Genomic DNA, 19,311 nt, shown 5'->3' with positions numbered 1-19,311 from the left:
AGAGCTTAGACTTAAAGAAAAAGTTTATATCAAAAATGCAGGATGTGAGCTAACCTTGTAGCCTCGTGGTTAAAGGAACCAGATCCCACATGGCTAGCTACATGGTTTGAATCCAGGCCTCGACAACTTCAAAAACACACTGGGGCAAATGTGCGTGCATGCCCCAAATCCTGACAGAATGGAGAAATGGAGAAGGGATTATAGCATGACCATGCCCCCATGGGTTTTCTCTCTCTTTCTGGAGAGTGCACCTACCCTCTAGCAATAATAAAAATAAATAAGTAATTCGGTATACTCAGTATTCTCCTGTAATTGTCATTTGGCTGTGCCATCTGACTTTTCTCACAGGAAGGAGAGAGAAAAAAATCATCATCAAAGCCAGTCACACCACCAGAGCTGCCTGGTCCCGACCCTCAGATCTCACTGTCCACAACTGGTTTGGATCTGCAGGGCAGGGCTGAAAGCACAGCAGGAAAACAAGGGTCATACTTTCAGTTTGTTCCGCCCACCACAAATGCCAAGCAAACACCTTGATGGTAGGTGTTTACAGCGTCCCCATGCACCCCTCTGGCAATCACAGAGAGTGGTTTGTAGTCTCTGAATGAATCCTTTTCTTCCGATAGGCTGTGAATTCTGGATCAAATTGATTTGGGCTCAACTCTTCTATCCTCCAGGGTGCTTGGCACATAGTAAGGGTAAATAGATGCTTCTCTCCTCCACCTACATCGCGTAGCCCAAAATATACATAACTGACAAGATGTGGAGGATGATTCAACATGTGTGGATTGGGATGGAGAAGGGAAAGTTGTTTACTTTTTTGAATCACTAATTCAAACACTTCCGATACTAGCACTGTTTTAGCACAACTTCTGAATTGCCAGATTGATCAGACAGATGAATGTTTTTCTCCTGGCTTCCTCCCACCCTTCTAGCCCTGTAACTCCAAAAGCCTCCCCTTCCTCTCCAGTTATGTATTCTTGCTTCCCTAGTAACTACTGTGCCTGCAGGCTGCTACCTTGTTTTATCCTAGTGCACAGGTCCAGTAACACAACTGCCTGAGAATTCAAATGGCCAGGGGAATGAACCTGAGAAAACATCTGTGACTCCTAGTTCAGAAACTAGTATAACATTTTGAATTTTTGTTTCAATTTTCCAATGATCTCTTTTTTTCTAAAAACAGGAATACCAAGAACTTTCCTTTGTCTGCCTAGTAGAAATAGCAGCTAGGAGGAACAATGATGCACTCATCTATAGAAATATCAAAATGAGCCATATTGACGAGTGTCCCCATGTGTATGCCCTTCAGTTCAGCAGTTCGACCGGTCCCTACTGAACAGCAGAGGGGAAGCTACAAGATGAGAGAAGAAATTCTTGCCCTAAAGCAACTCCAAAATGTGCTATTTTAAATATCATCCCTACATTTATAATCATAAAATACATACATGCACTTTTTCAGAATGAATTTAAGACATCTTTTTGAAATACAGTTTTGTTTTTTGGGTTTTTTTAAGAGAGAGATTTTTGCTATAGGGTGCATGTGCTCAGCAGAGAGATAGAAAGATGCAAAGAAAGAGAAAGTGAAAACTCATCCTCCAGAGGGGATGGCCACACCACCATCCCTTCTCCATTCCCCCCTCAGGATTTGGGGCATGTACAACACATACATCAGGCATGAGTTTCAAGCCACTAGGTCCGGGGCTCTAACAGCAGTTAGCCACATGGGAGTTCAGTACCTTAACCGCTATGCCAACTGCTGGCCCTTGAAATGCAGTTTTTAAAATGTAAAAAAAAAAAAAAATGTATACTTTTCTTGAGCCACAAAAGTAATTGTTTAAAGAACACTTTAAATTAATTATTTTTAAAAATCAATATAACTACCATTAAATTTCAGTATGTACTACACAAGGGGACCTCAGAAAGTTTGTGGGAAAGTAGGTAGATCCATGCACAGTTTTTTAATATGCATTTTCCATGACCTTTTTGACAATCCTGTGTTTGTATCTATGTGTTTGTATCTGTGTGTGTGTGTGGGGGGGTGTATATATGCATAAAATAGCTTTACTGAGGTATAATTTACCTAGTAGACAATTCGCCCATTTAAAGCATATGATTCAATGGGTTTTAGTATTTTCAGCATTGTACAACAACCATCACGCCAACAAAAACTCACATCTATTAGCAATTACCCCTCATGTCTCCCCCACCATCCACTTCCTACTTCTCAGCCCTGGGTAACTGTAAGTCCACTTCCTGTCTCAATGGTCTTGCCTAGTCTGCATATTTCATATAAACAGGATTCCACAATTCATAGTCTTTAGTAACTGGCTTTTTTCACGTACTGTGTTTTCAAGGTTCATTCATGTTGTAGCATGTTCTAGCACTTCATTCCTCTTTACCGCCAAATAATATTCCTCTCTGGTTAGAAGTAGTTACATTTTGGGATATTCCCCTTTTTTGAGAGGTTTTGACTATAGGGGGTGTGCACTTGCCAGAGAGACAGAAAGCAATAAATCAACACCCCCAGGGGGGGATGGCCATGCCACAATCCCTTCTCCTCCATTGTCCTCTCCGAATTTTGGGCACACATGCACTTGTGCCCGGCATGAGTGTTAAGCCACCCAGTTTGGGACTTAAACTGTGATTGACTACATGGGAGTTCAGCGACTTAATCATTATGCCATCTGCCAGTCCCCATTTTGTGATATTCCTGTATTCTATTACACACATACACAATACACACACACACAAGGGTACTTCAAAATCACAATGTAGTCTTTAATGCTGAAGAAGATGAATATGTCCACAACTGGCATTCGGTAATTACATACTGTATGCATGCTGTGAAAAACCATCCTGTACCCCACAAACAAACAAATAACAAATGAATGTTTTTTTAAAGCTCATGGAAAAATGAATTAAAGTATGAGTTTACTTAGAGGGAGAAAATTTTTGAAATCCATATAGAGCTTTATTTATAAAACACCTCCCATGCATTGTTGAAGACTTTTCACATGTATACACACATATGTGCAACTGACACACGCACCACATCGTGTTAATCTGTTCAGCTGATGGACATTTGGGTTGTTCTCACATTTCGTCTATTATCAATAATGTTACAATGGACATTCGGAGACAAGCTTTCAATTCTCCTTAGTTCACACTTGGAGCTTAACTGTTAGATCATGTGATGATGATGTATAATATGTTTTTATATTATAGATTTTACAGTTTTCTCCTGTGCACCACTTTCCCTCCCGCAAATAAAACATCACAAGTAAAGAATCCAGTCATGGAGGAAAAGATAGCCCTCGGCCTTTTTGTTGCAATTACCATTAAGCAAAAGTTCTAAATCATTATATTTCAAATTGAAATCAGGACCTTTTCTAATTTAATCAATTGCTTGTATGAGATGAGACAAGTCATCTTTTAAATATGTAAACAATATTCAATTTTGTCTTAGGACCTTTTGAAACACAAATTGCCAGAGGGTATGTGCACTTGCCAGAGAGAGAAACGAGACAGAAAGGGAGAGGGAGAAAGCATCCCCAAGTGGGGCATGGCCACACTGCAATCCCTTCTCCTCCATTTCTCTATACCTTCAGGATTTGGAGCATGCACGCACATATGCCCAGCATGGTTTCCAAGCTGCCAGGACCGGGATTCTAACCAGGTGGTTTACCATGTGGTATCCAACTCCCTTAGGCAACAAGCTACAGAGCCAGATTTTAGAACTGTTTTTATATCCCTAGAACTTCAAACTTAACTTCTACTTCTAGAAAGAAACTAACTCTTTATCTAGAAACTAACTCTTAGCTCTGTAGGTTTTTAAGTTAGCTCATTTCAACTCTATATTAGAATTTTTAGTTGAATTTTATATTTCTCTTTTCTCCCCAACCTGCTTATTTGACCCAGCAGGAGCAAAGTATCCACGTCAGATGAGAACAGAATGTGTTACATCTAGAAGAACACCATGAGCCTCTGAGTTGTGAGCTCAAAGACAGTGGGTTTGAACTTGAACAGATGGTCTCCAAAGTTCTTTCCAGCTCAACTGTGATTCTCTAATTCTGCAATAAACTGGGGGTGAAGAGAACTTTTATTTATGTGTGAGAAAACACTAATAATAATATACAAAAATGAGCATCCTATCACCTTGATATCCTGTCTTTGTCTTTGGTCCTGTAATGATGAAAGATGTTCTTTTCTATGGAAAAGAAGAGAAAGAAGACTGGCAAAATTGGCCTCAAAGGAAATACAGAAAAGGCTAAATTCTTCTGTAAAATGAAAACCGGAAAACAACAACAAACCAGCCCCTGGGACTGGAAGGAACATTTCTCTGTGTATGGTTTTCAATTGTGTTGAAAATGCCAGAATACCCTACTTCCAGGTGAACTGCTAATCAAGCCCTTTGACAAATATTCCATGCTAGGGTTAAAACAGAGTTCTCTGTACAACTGACTAATCATCCCTACAAAATAGCCTTCCTAATTGCTGTTCCAAATGCCAACACCTCAGGTCACAGGTATCCTGGCTTACATACATATTTTTAAGCTTATTCTTTTATTTCTTCCATGAAAGAGAGAGAGACAGAGAAACAGGCTCCTGCAATCCCAATGGGGTGGTCATGTCATGATCCATCCCCACAGCCTAAGCCAGCCCAGATTACAGGCATATACACACCCACTATACAGGGAAGACTCAGATGGGAACCCAGAACATTCTTACATGAATCCTGTTGCATTACCACTGCACCATCATCTGGCCCCAGGGCGTATATCTTGATAGGATACTTGAACCATACACAATAGTCCTAAAATGCCCTTTAGTTAGAGCACATAAAAGAGCACATAGGATCTTGAAAAGAAATCTTTTTTTTTTTTTTTTTGAGAGCTTTTTGCTATAGGGCACATGCGCTCGCCAGAAAGACAGGGAGAGACAGACAGAAAGCGAGAAATCACCCACCGGGGGGATGGCCACACCGCAATCCCTTCTCCTCCATTCTCCTCTCGGGATCTTGGGCACGCACGCACACGCACCCAGCATGAGTTTAAGCCACTGGGTCCAGGACTTGAACCACAGTTGGCTACATGGGAGTTCAGCAACATAGCCATTACGCTAACTGCTGGTCCCTTGGAAAAGAATCTTTGTGTGGATAAAAGTTCTTTTATTTTCACAATAATAATTCATAGGAGATATTCAAATAAAGAGAATCCACCATATGACTTCCTCTACATTTCCCAACTCTGACGTATACAGGGAAATGCTCACTCTTATTTAAAGAATGATCCAGAAAAAATAAAAAAATAAAAGAGTTCACCTCTTGTCATTATGACTCCAATGGTTATGTTCTGGTACCTCAAAACATATATGTTTACCATTAAACCCACTGCAGGCATGTGTTACATAACTTATATTCATAATCAGCAGTCACTTGCTAGTGTCCACTATGATAGGTCAAGTGCTTTATCTATATTTTCTCACTAAGTCTTACTATGAAGTAAGCGCTAAATGACACCCATCTTTACCCTCACCCAACCATTTTCCAAACACAGCCAAGTGACTTTCATAACGTCAATGCCAGTTCACAGCCAAGCCAAGGCTTTTAGCAGAGTCTACTTGTTGCTGGCGTATGTCATCAAGGAAAGTTTGTGCACGCAGGTCATAATCCCCAAGTCATTGGACATGAGACAGATTAACTACTAGGAATAAAGCTCTTGCAGGGCACTGAGTCTAAAAATTTGCACTTTTTCCATCACACAAATGCTGGAGAGAACTCGAGACCAGCAGTCCCAACATGAAGTAGATCCTCTCTATTACAGAGAGGTAGTTGGGACTCTGCAGTGTGGCCGATGAGAGAATAGACTCGTAACCCAAGTTCTGACTGCCTAGGCAAGCTGTGACACCTCCACCTAGTTACATAACCTCTCTGTGCTGCCATTTCCTCATGCATCAAATGGGAAAAATTGATTTGATTCCCTGCAATGTTCTCCTTGGGCTCACCAGTATGTATGTACGCTTCATAAGCCAGCAAACTGCATTTACCTCACAGCTTCATGCCACATGCATGGAACAGTGCCTGAAACATAGGTGTACAAACACAAGCCTGAGTGCAATGAACACACATTAGCTCCTTCAGAGTAGGGTTGTTTTTCTCTTGGCTTTCTTTTTTTCTTATTTTGTATATTCTTTCTTTTTTCTTTTCCTTTCCATTTGTTTTGTTTTGTTACTGCTTCATCACCAGTGTCTAGAACAGTATCTAGTTTAAAGTTGGAGCTCAATAAATATTGACTGTAGGAGTAGGTAAATGACCCTACAAGACTCCCGTTCTGCCCAGATCATCTCGTGTTTGGATCCATGACCACTCCTGCCTTCCACACGGAACCACAGGGAGGAAACTGCCTGGGCCTGGCAAAGCTACAGCCTCGGCCCTGAAGGAAATTGTTTTACCCTTTGTCCCTTGTGATTAGAACTCATGTTCCCATCCCAAACCCTTATTTCCTTGTTAATAAAAATATAGAAAATAATTTATGAGGAAAAAGCCAACAAAGTAACAATTAGTGACACAAGAGTTGAGACAGTAGCAAATCCACAGAGGCTTTCCATTTAACTATAGAAAAAGAAAACAGAAAATGGATTTATAGAGTGGTAAGTGGTTATTATAATGGTTCTTGGGAAATTTTATGGCCCAATAGAGTGTGGGCACACAATAGCCTCTTACTATGGTTTGAATGTATCCCCTAACCCAATGTTAAAATTTAATGGTGTCTCATAACAGTGTTGAGAGAGTGGAAACTTAGTATGATTATGATGTTGAAAGGTGAGGCCTTGGGAAGTGATTAGGCATCAGGGTGGGGACCCAGGGTGGAGTCCTGGTGGGTTTACAAGGAATCACAGACGTAGGTACAGATACCACATTCTGTACAATGCATTTAGAAAATCCTAGGTTATGTAAATTGTTCCAGCCACTGTGGAGAACAATATGGAGGTTCCTCAAAGACCTTCAAATAGATCTACCATATGATCCAGCAATTCCACTCCTGGAAATCTACCCAAAGGAAGGGGGGGCACTCAGTCGGAAAGGTGTTTGTACATCTACATTCATTGCAGCCTTATTCACGATTGCTAAGACATGAAACCAACCCAAATGTCCACAAACAGATGAATGGATTGAAAAATTGTGGCACATATACTCCATGGAATACTATTCAGCCATAAAAAACAAGGCCATGGAATTTGATAGAAAGTGGACGAATATGGAAGATTTGTTGCTGAGTGAACCAAGTCAGGCTATGAAAGAGAGACATTGCATGTCTCCACTTAACATATACCGACTGTCCACACTATATGGTAGATACTGAAAGACTGGAGAACATAAAAGTATTAACAATTGTAATGGACACTAGAGACAAAGTGGATAGAGAGTGTAAGAGTAGAAGAGCATAGGAAATTTGGCAGGGGGGAATGGAGAGGTAAGACACTTGTGGGACACAGCTATGGTCTATTACCTGTTGACAGGGATGTGTATGGTGGTCTCAACTAGGCTGGGCTGAGGTGTATATCATGCTGGGTAAAGTCTCTTCACAATCTAAATTATGTATAGTGATTTAATGTATGAATAATAATAAAAAATATATAGATAATAAAAAAATTAAATTAAAAAAAAGAAAATCCTTGGTTAGAGAGATCAACTAAAGACAAGAAGGTAAGAGGTGAAAATGGAGCCAGTTTGTCATAAATACTAATAATTAGCTTATTACTGTGAGCATATTAAAATGAGATGACTTTTTGGTCATTTAATTCATTTGGAATAACTTCCCATTATTCTTGAAGTACAATTACAATAATAAAATTATGAAAACATAATTGGTTCATAGGTAATAATAAATTCATTTATCACAGAAACAGCTAAGTTAATTCCCAGGCTAACATCATTATAGTCTTTTAATCAGTGACAGCTATGGATAAAAGCTTCAAATTAAAGTTTGCTTTAGGGTTAAAAAAAAAAAAGAGGAAGCTCTTAAATTCAAAATGTTTTGTTCTTCCAGTTGAGTCTTCTCCAAGCTCATGGACAAAAAGTAGTTTGAGTATTTCCACTTCAGTTGAATACTGCCCTCTGCTGGGATGTGCATACAGTTTCTAATATTCCTTTAAGGGCAGACAAATACAAAAGCATTGTCCAGAAGGTCTTTAAAATACATGCATGAATTAGTTGGAGTGAAAGGGTTTTGGTTTCTGTCCAGATTCTTCAGCTTATTAGTTGAGTGTCTTAAGTCTAATTAGCAGCCAGGTATACTAATCTGGCTGCCCTTAAGCCCATTAAACTCAACTTGTCTATCACTGAGAACATTTTGCCATAGTGTAAGGCCTATCCCACCCAGGAACGCAACCAAGTAATGGTGGAATCATCCTCCCTCACCACTGACACCAGATCAGACCCCACACCTTCAGGACTGTACTCTCCTGTTCCCACCTCTCCATTCTCGGTACACTGCTATGGAGCAGGCTCTCATCTGCATTACTTTTGGCAGCTCCCTGGCTGGTTTTCCTGCCTCCCACCTGGCCCCTCCAATCCATTCTCCATACTCACTCTAGAGAAATTTTCTAAAATAATAATCTTCTTGGGAACCAGCAGTTAGCGTAATGGCTATGTCGCTGGCCTCCCCCGTAGTCGACCGCAGTTCGCGTCTCGGACCCGGTGGCTTAAATCTCACGCCGGGCGCGTGTGCGTGCGTGCCCAAGATCCCGGGAGGAGAATGGAGGAGAAGGGATTGCGGCGTGACCATCCCCCCTGGGGGGTGATTTCTCGCTTTCTGTCTCTATGTCTCTGTCTGTCTGGCGAGCGCACGCGCCCTATAGCGAAAACCTCTCCAAAAAATAAATAAATAAATAAATAAAATAATAATCTTCTTAAAACAGCTCCCAGAGTGGTCAGGGTGGAGTTCCAGCTCATTGCCTCATGTGCAAACTTTGTCAATCTACCTACCTCTCTAGCTTAAGTTCCAGGTGTCGCTACCACCATCCCCCCCACACACCACACACACACACACACACACACACACACCTATATTACAGGATTGTAAAGTGATCTGCATTTTCCCCCATGCATCATCTGGTTCAGGACTCTCCACGGAATGTATTTCTACTGTCTAGAATATCCTTCCCTCCATTAGATCACAGCTCTAGCATCACCTCTTCCAGGAAGCTTTCTCTAACCACACCACACTATCACAATCTGCAGCGTACTCACAGTGCTGTGCAAAAGACTCTGTAGTATGTATCATACCACTCTGGGAGAGTTGGGTTTTTTTGCTCCGACCCTATACTCTATGCCCCTTAAGAATAAGAACTTGGGATTTAAGTACTTATTTAGGCCTCATTTTGTTCTAAATTAGTTTGAAGGTAGATTACAAGGGATAAAAAATATATATACAAGATGATTTTTAAAAAAACAAACAAATAAGGGTAGAATCTTAAGAAATAAACCACACACACACACACACACACACACACACCTATATTACAGGATTGTAAAGTGATCTGCATTTTCCCCCATGCATCATCTGGTTCAGGACTCTCCACGGAATGTATTTCTACTGTCTAGAATATCCTTCCCTCCATTAGATCACAGCTCTAGCATCACCTCTTCCAGGAAGCTTTCTCTAACCACACCACACTATCACAATCTGCAGCGTACTCACAGTGCTGTGCAAAAGACTCTGTAGTATGTATCATACCACTCTGGGAGAGTTGGGTTTTTTTGCTCCGACCCTATACTCTATGCCCCTTAAGAATAAGAACTTGGGATTTAAGTACTTATTTAGGCCTCATTTTGTTCTAAATTAGTTTGAAGGTAGATTACAAGGGATAAAAAATATATATACAAGATGATTTTTAAAAAAACAAACAAATAAGGGTAGAATCTTAAGAAATAAGGATATAAAGATGCAGTTAAGAGTACCCTAGGTATTTGCAATAGGCAGGCCAAAAACTTAGTGCCAAGTTTTTATTATCAGCCAACCAAAAGCAAGAAACATGATCAGCTACAGTTACAGCAGTAAAGAAAAGCCAGTGCTCAGGAGAGAAGCCAGCGTTCCTGACACAAGACCTGAAAGAGGTTTCTCCCGCAAGCTCTCAAGGAGAAAATGAATTGTACCCACCACCCTTCTTGGGCAGAGCAAGCTTAACTTCCTCAGCACAGCCAGCAGCATCACCCACAGAGAAGAACAAGAAAGGCAACTGCAAGAGGCCAAGAAGGTGCAGTTGGGTAGGAAACTCAGCAGGTCAGGCTTAACAGTCAGACGCACATGCAACCTCGATGGATCACATGAACTCTCAGCAACTCACCATAAATATTTCCTCTCCAAGACTACTTTTAAATAAACACAGGAGCCAAAAGTTTAAGATTATATTACCTGACAAATACCTGGAATGCAGCTATTCTGTTTTCAGTTCAAAACAGAACCAGTTGTTTACATTGGCATCTTAGGAACAAGGACCTCGTCCTATTTTTCACTCCTAATCCCAGCCTCCAGCATGGTGGTTCTCAGCCCTATCAGTCTCTTTACATTAACAGATAATTAGTACTGTTCCCTTCACTATCATGGAATTAAGTTAATAGAGAGTGTAATTCTATACTCCCAAACATATCCAGATTTATCTTCACATGCAATTTCAAAAAATGAAAACTCAGTTTAATATCCTAACTAAAATATGAAGCAAAAGGAAAGTAACCAATAATAAAATACATATTTCAATAAATAAAATCTTTGCATTAATTATTTTACAATGATATGGTTAGAGTTTTGTACCTACGGGGTTTTGAGGAGAAAAAAATAAGAATCCATTCCAAATCAGGAAGATACAAAAACAGAGATAAAAATGTATTCTAGAATAAAAAATCCATGTTTCTTATGAGGACTGACTAGTAATAAATTATTTACAGACCAACCAGACTTACTTGTATATGGAAAAGGGGAAATGACCAGACTGAAGTAATAATTACATGGCCAGATAAACTGCCAATTTAGAGAAAATGAGAAATTATGATGTCCCTGCAAATGAGCTGGGAGTTGTGTAACAGTGTAGCATCAGCATAATTTCATGTGTTGTGATAAAGAACAGAGAGGTGATGATGTATTGTTAAAAAAAGAAATCTCTAGAACCAGCAGATGGTATAATGTTTATGTTTCTAGACTCCCACATGAACAACTGCAGTTTGAATCCCAGATCTGGTGCCTTGAAACTCACACCAGCTGCATGTGTGTGCATGCCCAAAATCCCAAGAGAAGAATGGAGAAGAAAGGACTGTGTCAGGGCCATCTCCCCTGAGGGGTGATTTCTCACTTTCTGCTTCTTTGTCTCTCTCTGTCTCTCTGGAGAGCGCACATGCCCTATAGCAAAAATCTCTCTTAAAAAAATTCTCCCTCTCTCTCTATGAGTAGAATTGTACACTCAGTCTCTGAATCAGGTCCACAAACAGCTGTTCAGGACAACTCAGTTACACAGGACTGTTCTGTGCCCTGAAGAACATCCAGCATTCCTGGACCTTCACATTTAAATGCCAGTTGTGCTCCCCAACCTTCATGACAAAACACCATTGATATCCAAAATCCACTGGCCCAACACAGAGTAGCAGTTTATAAGTATTGAATGAGCTAAAGAATAACAACTGACTGAAGCACTAAGTAAATGAACAAACCAAACATTGGAATGGAGAAAACAATCTGTAAGAGAATGCACTGAAGATCAGGAAGGTGAGAGCACTCAGCCCAGGGCCTGGAAAATGGCACTCAGTAAAGGCTATTGAATAAAAAGTGAAATCAGTACACTTTGTTCAATGCTGTCAGATGACCTGAGGCTTTGTTGTATCCAACAACCCTGGATTTATCTCCGTGCCCCTTAATGTACCTGCTCTGCCTCACCTCATGTTTCAACAGATTGTTAACTAGTTAGGGCTGAACACATGCTGGATTCCTAAATAAGGAAGGAGCATGGGTACCTTCTTCTGTTTCCGCAGGACTGGCAGGCATAGTTAGTTTTTCCTCTGGTCTGGCTTCTTGCTCAAGAGCCTAAGAAATGAAAGGGGGAAAAATATCATTTGAGACTTCAGATATGCAACAGGGGAAAAAAATCATAATCAAGGATCTCAGGAGCTGAGGAAGTCTGGGAAAAAAAGGGATAAATAAAAGTTGCCAAAAAATAAAAAAATTTAAAAACCAGCCATAATTCACGATTACTAAAGTGACAGATTTTAGAGGAAGTATTAAAAACCCAGCCATAATTCAGGATTACTAAAGTGACAGATTTTAGAGGAAGTCTGGAGTCCAGAGAGGAAGCTATCTTTGCCACTAATCCTTTACTTCTCTCCAAGGTCACAACAACCCGAACATTCTCGGGAGTGTGATGTCTGAACCAGAAAGAACAGAGAATCTTGAAACCAGAAAGAAGGGTTACTGGTTTACACATCTATCCACTGGGAGCAACCTCCACCCACACCCTAAGATACGGGTATCTCAGAGGATCAGATAAGGGGCAGAGAAGATCCTGGACAACTATGGATCGTAAAAGCATACCTTGCGCTGTACACATGGCTGCAGCTGGCCCTAGCTGGAGCTGTTAGTGAGTTTTCCAAAGGCCTTGGAGAAAAGCTGCCCTCTTGGGAAAGTCTGGATTTTCTGTTCAGACTCCCCACAGCCAATGGAAATGTGAAGAAACACAGAATTATGTGTTCATGTGCCAAATGGTGAAACAGCCCAAGACGGCATCAGGACACATTCCAAAACAAAGCTTCAGCATATTTGGGGTAGTAACCACACAGCTAACATAGACCCCTGAGTCCACTAGGCAGGTTATTAAATCCAGTGAATTGAGTGCCTCCCTCTTTGACTATTTCATAACAACATCCTGAGACCAGAGCAAAAAGAAAATGAAAATATACACAACTTACCAAATGACAACAGAACAGGGAGCAGTAAGTGCCAGTAACCCACTCTGTGGGCTGGTAACTCACCCCAGCCCTACCTCCAGACCCAATGTTCTCTTCCAGGGCCCACCATGGAACTGGTGGCTGGACCAGAGCAGATCTGTCTTAGGAGGCAGTGGGAAACGGCAGTATAAGAACCTGGGACTGGAATGGTGTCACTATGCAGGCTCAAGGCCCAAGATGACCACATACTCCATCTGTTTACCCAGGATCAGCCTGAACCCAAGTCCCTTGTCTCATCCTATTCCTCACTCCTAGTGAGCAGCCCACTCTGTGTGAGAAAGGGCATTAGGCCATGCTGGTTTCTGATTATAAAACGAAATTTGACAGGGGGAATTATTTTGGTAAATGGATAGTATTAAAACTTAATTTTTATCCTTATGAGTAATTTTGGATGCAACTTCAGAAATCTGAAATTTCCTAGTTGTCAATTTCAGCCGAGTTCTAGAATTATATTATCAGGAGTCTGATTAACAGAAAAGGAGTTTGCTTGTTTTTTTTTTTAATGAGGAGATAATGTTTTAAATGACTAAAAGATATAACTAATATTTAGCTCATTATTTAATTTCACAGTATCAGTCTTTACAGTTCGGATATTTAGCACAAATCTGTCATTTTAACACTTACCATTAATTATGAATTGTCATGCTCCCACTGTCAACTGTGAAATAAGTGTGAAAACATGAAACCTTTCCAGCTCTGAGTGAGCATGACTTCTGAAAGGATCATCTGCATAGTTCTGAAATGTTCTGCACCAAAGTCAGGTTTCTGCTGCAAAGTATTAATCTATTGCCCTAGAAAGCTGCAGAAAGTCAAGCAATTCCCAAACCCTTAGACTGAACATAGCTCCTTGGAGAAGACAGAGGATGGGCTACAGTTAGTGAAAAGAGACAGGTCTCACAGATCAAAATCATGGTCTATAGCTTTCATATAAAAATAGACTTTCAGACATGTCAAATCCACTAAAGCATAAAACTTTTATATACATCATCTACATATAATCTAATCACGTTTGTCATCCCAAGTTGTTAAGCTTTAATGTGGACAACTCAAATAATAATTACTACCTGCTTAGATTTAAAATAATTACCTAGCCAAGTAAGGTGGATCACACAGAAATGTTAAATTCAAGAATCTAGGGAACCAGCAGTTAGCGTAATGGCTATGTCGCTGGACTCCCACATAGTCGACCGCGATTCGCGTCCCGGATCTGGTGTCTTAAAACTCACACCGGGCGCCTGTGCGTGCGTGCCCAAGATCCTGAGAGGAGAATGGAGGATAAGGGATTGCGGCGTGACCATCCCCTCTGGGGGGTGATTTCTCGCTTTCTGTCTCCATGTATCTCTCTGTCTGTCTGATGAGCGCATGCACCCTATAGCGAAAACCTCTCCAAAAAAAAAAAAAAAGATTCTATAGACTCATTTTGTCAGGCAAGTAAGAATTAATGACAGGGTATCATAAAATATCTCAGCCCTTCCCTGCTCACTACCCAGCCACACCTTGGGGTAGGAAGGGAGAAGAAGAATGTGAAACTTGGAACACAAGGCCATTTTTTTATTTTTTTATGTTTTTGCCATAGGATGTGTGCACTCTGCACTCACTGGAGAGAGACAGAGAGAAAGGGAAAGTGAGAAAGCACTCACTGGGAGGATGGCCACGCTAAAATCCCTTCTCAATGCTCCTCCTGGGATTTTGGGCACACATATACACTTGCCCGGCATAATTTTCAAGCTGCCAGGTCCAGGACTTGAACCACAGTCAGCTATGTGGAAGTCCAGCACCTTAACCACCACACCACCTGCTAGTCTCAAAGCCATTCTATTTTAACTAATGCTTCCATCAAGTATTTTTCATAAAACAAAAACCTATGGAAAACTGGAGCCCTATCTCCATTTGTTCTTTGTTAATGCAAAGTCCACATCACTAAATTATTAAGACATCTACATTTAGTCATTATAAACCTTCCCCAAGGTCATCAGCATTATCTCAAATGTGTATGAGAAATCATGACTTCAACCACAGAAACTAGAGGAGTTTATCATGAAGCAAACGTGTATTAATGTTGGCTATACACAGAGCTTATTCTATTCTTTCCAGGAGTTCAGTCACCACGTACCCTGCCACTGTCTGAGTGACTCTTCTGAGGATATGTATGTTGCCAAGCTCTGTCTCTCTACGCCACAGGGACCAGCCTGAGTTCTGTGCCTCCAGGGCCATGGAAAACAGGTGCTCATTCTGAGAACTGCTGCTTGGCAGATCTGAGCATCTGCCCGGCAAGAATGACCACCAGTTGGAGCTTTACTGGGAAGCTGCAGTGATGGCTGATGGTTTTAGTGTCTTTCCATGACAAGTCTCCTTCACCAAAATCCTCATTTTGTATATACCATATGTAATACTGTATATCAGACAACTACACAGCACGTTTTCTAAAACCTAACAAAGAGAAGTAGATCATGCTTGAAAGAGTACATTTCATTTTCATTATTTAAATAAAAATATGGAGTAAGCTAATAATTATCTTCATGTAACAAATCATGTTTTGAACTAAATCTTTAGTTTACTTCATATGAAACAAATATTTACAAAAGCCAAAACTGTGATCAATGACAATATCAATTTTCTAGGCTGACTCCTTACTCTCTAAAGCCTGGGTAGTCGTGAAACTTGTGCCTTGGTGTTGAACGTACATGGGAGCCAGGAGCTGACGGGGGCTAGTTAGTGAGGCCATTAGACCCTGGGCACTGTCAGCTAGACTGATCCAAGCCCTTCTTACACCAAATAACACTTGGCTTTAAAATAATTAAGAAAGGTAAATATTATCTATGTCCTTTCGACATCCAAATGACAATAATAATAATAATAATGAAGGTAAAACATTTTAAACCCTGAGACAGGCATGCCGTGACAGCACTTAAAGCTGGTGTTTGGGCCACAGTGGAAGACAAGAAAATCTGTCTGAGAAAGAACAAGATTCTTACTTGCCCACATTCAAGAAGAACCTTGAAGAAGAACCTATGCTGGGATAAATGCTCAACTATACCTAAGCCATCAGAAAGCCCAAGAGAAGACATTACATCTATAAAATAGCCCTAAATGCAACTGTTTTAGATAAGAATTATATTCAACAAATTAAAACAGTCAATAGTAGAATATTAAAAACCAACCATGCGTGAGGCTGACTCAAAAGCAAAAAAAAAAAAAAACAAGAATAATGTACAAACGACTATTTTTCTACTGCCAGAACATGCAATAATCTTTATCCTACTGACCTAACAGTTTCCAATTCCAAGGTCTCAAGGCTTCATTAGAAAAAAAGCAAGTACTGTCTCCAAAAAACATTGCTCCCAAAACAATGAGTTGATGTCTGCAGTCTCTCAAGGAGTGTGCATTGCTGTATACCAGAATAACTGGGCACACACCTTGGTAAGAAAGGATCTATCCCAGAAGTATTTCCGGAAGAGTTTAATGTCTGCCTCCAACAGATGCTCCGCTGTGTGGTTCAGGGTCAGGGTCAGAGTTGCTGATGCATGACCGTAATGCAGGGAGGCATCTTCATTCAGCTGCACTCGGGAGAAGGGCACTGGGGGACGTCTGCCCTGAAAACTAAAACATCACAAGTCAAAACCCACATACAGCTTTGTAAACACTGACCCCAACAGCTCAGTACTCTCACTGTCTTTGATATTACAAACCAAACCGGCATAATGGTTCTCCAAAAGCACCAGCACACACTATGCACATGTAATCATGTAAACAGATATAATAAGACCATCTTTCTTCTTCCACCTAGAAAAGATAATCTACTCAAAAGTTATTGACATAGTCTATGTACATGGCAGGTTTATAAAAATCATGAAACAGCACTGCCTTTCAAAGATAGTACTTTACCTCCATACTTCATTTTCTTTTTAATTTGAAAAGATGACTCTCACTTTAATGCAGCCACATGTAGTAGAACAAATTAGCTGGCAGCCAATAGTTTATTAGGTGATTACAGTAGAAAACAGATTTCATCTCCAGGGAGCGTGGTGAGGTTTGGATGTTACAAACAACTGAGATATCCCTAGCACACTGGTACCACTGTTGTAAATCACTTTCTCATGCAAATTAAAACATGCATAAATTTGATCATGCTGTACTCTCAGATAAACTCATAAACAAAGGAACAATATTCTCAAACTAAATTCTTGTATATAAGCTTATTTTCTGCTTTGTCTTGGCTAAGAACAATTGCACATTCATTAGCTGCATGTAGGCTTCATGGTTAGTATTACAATATTCTGGATGGCTGATAGGGTCATGCAATAGCAACAGTAAGGATGCCTCAGGAGAAATATACTAACAGTCCTAGATAAGCCCACCTCAGCTTGCTGTCACATCCCAACACACTGTCCTTGCTTCACAGAACTAGTTCTGTGCCTCCTTTCCTCTTTAACATGACCTCATTTTGTTAATGAATATTGGCTTTACAAAACTATATTATATTTCCATCATATGGTGTGAAAAAAAGAGACCCATTAAGAGCAGTTGTACTCTAAGACTTGGGGAACCTCTCCAAACTCTTGACACTAATTATTGGCAAGGATTCTAGAACTTACCACAAAACAGCTCCCTATGCCAACACCAACCCACTAAGGTGAATGGATTCTGTCTAAGCAATGAACCTGTTGCTATTAACTTAGAACATGGAAACTCCACATATGATCAGAATTAACTTATAATCTGTTTCTAATTCCATCCACCAATGAACGTAACATTTAAACTTTTAAAACATATAATATCTTCTAAGGATTGGAATAGTAAATCATGATGTTCTGCAAGGTAAACCCACATGGAAAGGTTCTCAGTTTGCATCCAGACACTTTGCTAAGTACATCAGACATCTGTATGCACATGACCCAGGGCTAGCTGAACCTGGCAGTGGATCACAGCATCAAAACTCTGATAGAAGTATTGTCTCTGTCTCTTTATCTCTCTCCCTGATTCTATTTCTGTTTCACACATAGAAGAAATAAACTTTGTAAAAAAAAAAAAAATCACACACACAAGTCTCTTCTGGTCCTGGACACAGCAAACAATTCAAAGCTACCAACAGATGATGTCAGCCTCCAGGACCTCGATGGAACAGGAACTATCCAAGTCAAAGGAAACATTCCTGCATGCCCTTTTAGCCTAGAAAACGGGATCGTGTTTGGACAGGCTCCTCATATGACTAAAGGTCAGTTGATCAAATGAGAAGAAAAACCCGAGAAAGGTCTGATTTCTGCTCTAACATCCACTTATGCATTATATAACCATAAATTAATTACACTGAGTCCCATGAGCCAAACAAGAAAAGCCAGTCCACTAAGACATGTCATATAGCAAATTCTTAACAGTATTAACTATTTAAATAATACTTAATAATTTTCAATGTACTTTACCATTTATATTTTGCTTTTTATACATTTTATAAATCCTCCCTTTTCTTAGAGAGAGTTTTCCTATAAGAACACATTGGCTTGCTAGAGAGACAGAGAGACAGAGAGTGAGAAATCACCCCCCCAGGGGGGATGGCCACACCACAATCTCTTCTCCTCTTACAATCTTGGGCACATATCCACATGTGCCCAGCGTGAATTTTAAGCTACCGGGTCTGGGATTCAAACTGTGGTCGATTACGTGAGCGTCAGCAACATAATCATTATGTCATCTGCTGGTCCCTATATTTTATGAATCCTCCTTTCGTAAGTTAAGAATAATGACCTATCTAAGCCATACTAAGTGACAAACAATACACTTGTTAGCCATTGTAAGTGCTGATATCAACATAGAGAAGTTTTTAGTTTACCAATTTTTTCCTTTACATTATTTCACTGGACCATGTCATTGGCTAAATAGTACCATAGAGTTAATCTATTATCCATTGACTTAACAAAAATTTATATTCTTTCAAGACTAGTATATGCTGGACACTGTACTAGAAATACTGCAGTGAGTAAAACAGAAATAGTACCAGCCCTCAGATGATTTAGGAGAGAGATGTATAAGAAACAAGTTATTATATATATAAAACACAAGTTATCAATATTGCTAATTAATCATATTAATCAATATTGTGAATTAATCATAATAATAAAAGAATATGACACAGAAGTCCTCTCTTGAGGAAGTGACATTTAAGACCTGAAAGATAAACAAAGAATTAGGCTAGTGTTTGCTTGACTTTTTGTTTTTCATTATCATTCTCTATAGAATCTTTTTTTTTTTTTTTTTTGGGGGGGTTTTTGCTTTAAGGCATGTGCGCTCGCCAGACAGAGAGAGACAGGGAGACAGAAAGGGGGAAAAAA

General features: G+C 40.0%; 1 protein-coding gene across 1 annotated transcript in view; it reads right to left on the bottom strand.

Moving 5' to 3' along the window:
- ARHGEF28 (Rho guanine nucleotide exchange factor 28) overlaps positions 1-19,311 on the bottom strand; it is a gene marked incomplete in the record, with an annotated part of 274,949 nt that overhangs the window by 171,522 nt on the left and 84,116 nt on the right. The window contains 2 exon segments of the mRNA XM_027772037.1: positions 11,999-12,068; positions 16,402-16,585. Of these exon segments, the coding sequence (XP_027627838.1) occupies positions 11,999-12,068; positions 16,402-16,585 (254 nt within the window).

The sequence above is a fragment of the Tupaia chinensis genome, unplaced genomic scaffold (genome assembly GCF_000334495.1).
Source record: "Tupaia chinensis unplaced genomic scaffold, TupChi_1.0 Scaffold000250_1, whole genome shotgun sequence".
Lineage (NCBI taxonomy): Eukaryota > Metazoa > Chordata > Mammalia > Scandentia > Tupaiidae > Tupaia > Tupaia belangeri.
This window is presented reverse-complemented; position numbering and strand designations above follow the sequence as displayed.